Genomic DNA, 6,594 nt, shown 5'->3' with positions numbered 1-6,594 from the left:
ATTTAGGAGCACAGAAGAGCCGAGATTTGAGGAAAGACACCCCACTGAATCCTTCCACACTCCTCCTCCTCCATACCTAGGTTGCAATATATCTGACAGAAAGAAATCAGAACGAAAAAAGAAAATTATCGGCTCGAATTCTGTTCTCTCGCCCTGCCCGACTCGAGTAAAGAGAGAGGGGGGGAAGGATAAAAAGAGAGAGAGAGAGAGAGAGAGAGAGAGAGGCAGAGGGAGATCCAGAGAAGCCCGTGTTCGTTCTGCTCCCCTCCCCGGCTGCTCAGGCTCCCTCCTCCCCCCCTTTTTTTTTTTTTTTTTTTTTTTTTTTTATAATTCCTTCCCCCCACCCCCCCCTTTTTTTTTATATTTCTGCCGCTTCTGCCGCCGCCGCCAGTACTGCCGCCGCCGCTGTGCCCGCGCCCCGGAGATGTCCTTCCCCCAGCTGGGCTACCCGCAGTATCTCAGCGCCAGTCAGGCGGTGTACGGGAGCGACCGGCCCGGGGTGCTGGCCGCCGCCGCCGCTGCAGCCGCCGCCGCCGCCGCCGCCTCGGGCCGGCCCGCGGGCGCCGAGCTGGGCAGCGGCTCGGCCGCTGTCACCTCGGTGCTGGGCATGTACGCCAGCCCCTACAGCGCCCCCAACTACAGCGCCTTCCTGCCCTACACCGCCGACCTCGGGCTCTTCTCCCAGATGGTGAGTGAGCACCGCGCTGCATCCCGCGCACCCCCGGGCCCGCGGAGCGCGGCCGCGACGCGAGGGGGCAAGGGGGAGCCGGGGGCCCGGGCGGGCGGAGGCCGCGGAGCCGAGCGCGGGGGGCGGCGGGGCGACCGCGGTGGCGGTGGCGGCTCCCGCCCGGCGCCGGGTCCGCCGAGGAAAGGGGAGCGTGTGTGCCGGCGGTTCTGCGGGCGAGCGGGGGGTCGGGCCGGGGGCCGGCGGGCTCCGTCTGCAGGGGCAGCCCCCATCCTCCCCGCCGCTCCGGCCGGACAAAACTCCTCCGAGTTTTTCCTCTTGGCGGTGAAAGGGCTGAGCAGGGCTCCTGCCTGCGCGTTGTCGGCTTTCCCCTAGCAACTCGGCTTTGCTTTTTTTTTTTTTTTTTTTTTTCCTTGTGGTTTTGGTGTTGCTGTTGACGGGTGATGTTGTCGGTCCTGTTGTTTCATTTGGCTTTCCAGCGCGCTCCTCTTTCCGCCTGGTCCTTTTCTTTGCCGCCGAGCTGTAAACAGGTTCCGCCCGAAAGGCCGAAGTGCAGTGTCGGTAGCTGGTGCGCCCGTTTATTTCAAGACATTTTCCTTAAGCCTTAAAAATGACCCATTCTGTTCCCTGAACTTTTCATACTCTGATTGTGGCGAGTATCACAGATCGCATTTGCATCAGGCGAAGGAAGACACCTACATCCCATTATATGCACCGGAGCAGAAAGGCATATTGGCGTTAACCCTAAACAAAATTGCCGTCCCAGACTGCCCTCCGATCTCTTTTTTCCTTTCCTTATAATACAATGGTTAAAAAGTGAAACATCTTATTTTTTAAAAAACTCAGTCTTTTTATATCTGTGTAGTTGAAAGGTTTTCGTTACTAGTATCTCCAAATTTCTCGGCGGACGTACGCATAGGTTCCACTTAATCTCTAAATGCCCCTCTTTTCCCTCCCCCCGAAACATAAAAGTGTGAATATTTATAACTTGGTGCATGCAAGGCATAACTTGTGAGCGTTTTTAATACATATATGTAGGCAAGTAGGTAGATATGCTGTTGAACAAGGGTCAGCATCTGAAAACATATCATTTTGTGCTGCAAACATTTCTTACGAAGGCACTTTTAGCAGCAGGCTTTTCCTACTTTTTTTAACCTTGATTTTGGAAATGCAGTAGAAGTTGAGACAGAAGCAACGAGTGATTTACAAGTGGCTTCTTCAAAAGAATTCCCAACAGAGATTACACAAAAAATATCATTTCAGCAACAATAACAAAAGACAGCGGAATAAAGGGAGTGCAGAAAGCCTGCTCTGTAACACATTACAAAAATTACATCGGGCTTCTCTTTGTGTATAAGCTTTGCGTATGAAATGAAAATACACGTTCCTTTTTAACTGTTTGACGAAGTTAGATTACTTTCTTGGCGGACATTTTTGAAGAGTTTCATTTTTACGGCTGACACAAATTTCGCAAGAGTAAACCTAAGAGCGTATTTCTGGATTAGAAAAAAAGCGAGACTGAAGTAGAAGGAAAAAAAAAATTAAAAAGGCTATAAATGTTATTTAGGAACAGTTCCTTTTCCTAGTTGCAAAGTATCCTGGTATTTTACTGCAGTGATTTACCATGAGGGTGATACTTTGAAATAGATTCTAAAACTCAGCATTTGTAAATCACAAGCTAAAATATTAAGTTAATACCTGGACAATTTGCGGTAATAATGAGGCCTAATGAGGTTGCCAGAAAGATAAAATGTTATTTACCAAAACACCTGATGGGATAATTTGACTTGCTGTGTTTTACTACTGATGATAAAAAGAATATTGATTGCAAATAAATCACCGTCTCTAAACGCTTGTAAACAATTTGCGTTTGCTCTGCCCAGATCAAAGTAAAACTTATGAGATAAAGTGTCTGCATATACATATTCTACAATGCATGGATCACTTTTCATTCCAGAGTTTAAAGGCCCTTCTAACAGTTACAAGTTAATGTTTTATACTAGAATCTGAGTGTATGATTTGGGGGGCGAGGAGCGGGGGCGGGGGGGGGGGGTGGGGAAGATGATTTGCGTGGGGAAAATCTCTTACATTATAAGTGTCTTCGTACTGAAGTTGTGCATTCATCTCTCCAGTCTCGTCTCACGCCAACTCCTTTTAAAGGCAGATCTGGGGCCAAAGAAGAATGCCCTGCATGCATTTGTAATATCCTCCTGGATATTTTGCAGATAAATGCGTTGTGCGCAGGCATTAGTTTGTAGCTGTGGTGTAGTACCTGCTTTCTCTGCCTGATTATTTCGAGGGCACAATAAATTGTCTCGCCGAGGCGAATGCGAAGTTGCTGCATTTCCATCGTTTGATTTGATTTGGTTTGCGGAGAAAATATGCATAATGTCTGGCAGAGCCCAGTTTAGCCCCTCTCTTTTCCCTTCCTTGCAAGAAGGGGGGATCATTTGGGAATACCTCTGTCTGATCTAAACGTGAAGACTCTGGAGCGGGGAGGGCCGAATTTGTCTGTGAAGACCCTTTGCACCGCTTAAAGGCGTATTGCGGCTCCCGGAGTAGCCTATTCAGGTCTGTTAGAGACGCTAACGAGATAATTGATGTGCTTTTTCCTCTCCGCTTGTCTGAATGTGTTGCAGGGCTCCCAGTACGAGTTGAAAGATAATCCGGGTGTCCACCCTGCTACCTTCGCTGCCCACACTGCCCCCGGCTATTATCCCTATGGACAGTTCCAGTACGGGGACCCGGGGCGGCCCAAAAACGCTACCCGGGAGAGCACCAGCACCCTCAAGGCCTGGCTCAACGAGCACCGCAAGAACCCCTACCCTACCAAGGGTGAAAAGATCATGTTGGCGATTATCACCAAGATGACCCTCACCCAGGTCTCCACTTGGTTCGCCAATGCCCGCCGGCGGCTCAAGAAGGAGAACAAGGTGACCTGGGGCTCCAGGAGTAAGGACCAAGAAGATGCAAACCTCTTCGGGAGTGACAATGAGGGGGACCCCGAGAAGAACGAAGACGATGAGGAAATCGACCTGGAGAGCATAGACATAGATAAAATTGATGAGAACGATGGGGAGCAGAGCAACGAGGAAGAGGAGGAGAAGCCTGAGCTCCTGCGACAAAGCAGTGAAGAGGAGCACTTGGAAAAGGAGAAGGATTTGGCACTGTCAGGCGCTGAAGGGCTGAAACCCAAAGACACGCTGGCCATGGTGAAGGAGGCCTCTGACAACAGCACACGAATCATCAGTCCCGGGGGACAGAACAATTTACAGATGCCATCTCACAGCAAACCCAAGATTTGGTCTTTGGCAGAGACAGCAACCAGCCCTGATGGTGCTCTGAAATCTTCTCCCCCTCCGCCCCCTCCTCCCCAGGTTAACCACACTTCTCCACAGATCCAGCACCCAGCTTTTCTCCCTAGCCATGGACTCTACACGTGCCAAATTGGCAAATTTCACAACTGGACAAATGGGGCTTTCCTCACTCAGAGTTCCCTGCTAAATGTGAGGTCTTTTTTGGGAGTAAATCACCACCATGCTGCTCATCACAATCACCACCTCCAGGCCCAGCAACAATCTTCTGTTTTAACAACAACCCTGGGAGCCCTAAGCAGTGAAAAACCTTCAGAGAGGACCAGTCCCAAACACATAGGTAATGAATGCATCAGGCATCCACCTCTTCCTCCACCCCCAACACATGCACATGAACTTCTCCTTGAGGAATGGTGTCAGATTCAGCCCTGGTGTAACTGATTGCTTTTAGCAGAGTTACAGTTTACCCTAGAGTTGTGGTGGGTTTTTTTGGGTTTTTTTGGTGGTTTTTTTTTTGTTTTTTTTTTTCCTGGAGCATGTTGACTGCATGCATTAAGCCCATTTCATGTGGGCTATTACATTCTCATCCTATACGCCCATCAAGTAAGATGAGAATGCAGGAATAGCACTGTGAAACATTATTTGAGTTTCACTTTCCTTCCCTGCTTCTCGATCCCCATGTCCAAATAATTTCAATAATAGTCAAAAATATGGCAAGAAAGTCTTGTAACTCCTTAAATATTGAAAGTAGGGAATAGTGCTGTACCCACACACACACCTATACCTCCATATATCTGAACAAGAGGGTGAGAGGGAGGTGTGTTCTCTGCACACTGTCCAGATTTTTATTGCTGTTATTCTAAAATGATTCTCCTGGTTTCGTGTTTTTTTTTTGTTTTTTTGTTTTTTTTTTTTTTTCCTTTTTCCTGTCTCCTTCTAGAAAGAGAAAATGTACCAAGAACTGAATCCCCACCTCAGCCGCTAAAATCGCCCTTCCAGCCTGTCCGTGACAAGTGAGTTTGTTTGTTTGTTTTCACTGCAGGAATGTTACTTATGTGAAACAGAGTGTTTGAATAATAAAGACTAATTATAGCACCTAATCATCACCATAATAACACATACAGACAAGAACAACACAGAAGTTGCTGTAATCTTTTCAAAGTTGAGCTAAATTGCAATTGTGCATAGCCAGCCTGTAACTTTTCTGAAACTTAACAGACCTCAAAGATCTTGTGTTAATTACACTAGTGACAATGATTTCTGTGCAATTAACTAATACTAGGATGCTACAGCAATAGTCAGGGAATTATAGGAAAGGATTCTATCTTTTTTCTTTTTTTTATGAAAGATTGTTACATATTTTTTCCCCCCCCTCCCTTCCCCCCTGCAGCTCTTTGGCTCAGCAAGAGGGAACACCGAGAATTTTAGCAGCTCTCCCTTCCGCTTGATTACATGGTTTGGTGAAAAAATATTGCAGAGACTGGTATTAAGGACAGAAAAAAAAACAAAAAACCAACTATATAAACGACTCCCATCAATCTCTTTTTGCAATAAGGTGGTGCAAATCCATAAAAGCGATTACACAAATCTGTAGATGGATCTCCTTCTTCATTGTACCATTTCAGATCGTGTTATTCTAACCATTCTTGGATTATTTGTTTGGTAAATGTTTCCCATGTGTTTGTGTTTTTTCTGTATATAGAGTGATTTCAGATTGTAAATAACGCGTCAGCAAAACTTGTCTAAATCATATATTTTTGTCTAATAAACTAAATGAAATTATGACCTCTTTTCAGGTATGTATTCTGTTGCTGCAGATCTTATATTACAAATCTATTCAGACATTTCTAATTTGTTTTCTAAAAAGTCAAGTCTTCTTGCTTTTGAGTAACTGAGACTTAAAATACCAAATCCAAGCTTTTCATAGCTCTTGTGGCTATTTTGTAGAAAACAAGCCGCGAGCTTCCTTTTTCATACACGTAAACTTGAGAAGCTGAGTGAAGCTGGTTCTTGATTAGTAAAATTAAAGTTATTTTTTCAATTGCAATGAATCAGATGTGTTCTGTAGCATACATTTTCCGACCATAAATGGATCTGACTTCCACTTACATTATAATATACATTATTGAAAAAGAAAGGGACAAGTTTTCTCACAATTCCGTAGCAAAGCATAACTTTGCTGTCCAGATCAGTTCCTAATCTGGATCAAGAGCTCTGTTGCTCTGGTGTACATTCGGACCGAAGCCGGGGGAAAAAAAAAAAAAAAGTCTAGATTAATAAATTGAATTACATTTAACGATTTGCGCTTTGAATAAACAGAGGAAATACAGAGGAAATACGACTGTGATTTTTCCCTGTGAGATTAAGCACAACGTTAGCAGGAAAAAAAAAATGGCATCTCTTGAACTTCCCAGAAGAAAGTTCTGCGATTCAGATCAGTTGGTTAAAAAGAGACCGAGAGAGACAACCTATCGGTTTATAAACGCATTAATCTTCCAAAGACGGTCCGTTAAAATGTGTAATATTTTGAGTGTTTACTTTTTTTTTCCTTTTAAATGAGAACACTAAATGAGCATTGAGGTGCTAATAAGATAC

The 6,594-nt window shown here is 45.4% G+C and overlaps 1 protein-coding gene across 1 annotated transcript; it reads left to right on the top strand.

The window, feature by feature from the left end:
* Positions 1-392: 392 nt before the first annotated feature.
* On the top strand, positions 393-5,515 carry IRX1 (iroquois homeobox 1). Its single transcript, XM_055799772.1, has 4 exons — positions 393-688; positions 3,325-4,339; positions 4,940-5,012; positions 5,390-5,515. Exons 1-4 carry the CDS (start codon positions 425-427, stop codon positions 5,445-5,447), a joined length of 1,410 nt encoding a protein of 469 aa, XP_055655747.1. The 5' UTR covers positions 393-424; the 3' UTR covers positions 5,448-5,515.
* Positions 5,516-6,594: the final 1,079 nt, after the last annotated feature.

Source organism: Falco peregrinus, chromosome 3 (genome assembly GCF_023634155.1).
Source record: "Falco peregrinus isolate bFalPer1 chromosome 3, bFalPer1.pri, whole genome shotgun sequence".
In the NCBI taxonomy this organism is placed as follows: Eukaryota; Metazoa; Chordata; class Aves; order Falconiformes; family Falconidae; genus Falco; species Falco peregrinus.
The sequence above is the reverse complement of the archived record's forward strand: the minus strand, read 5'-3'. Positions and strand labels throughout refer to the sequence as shown.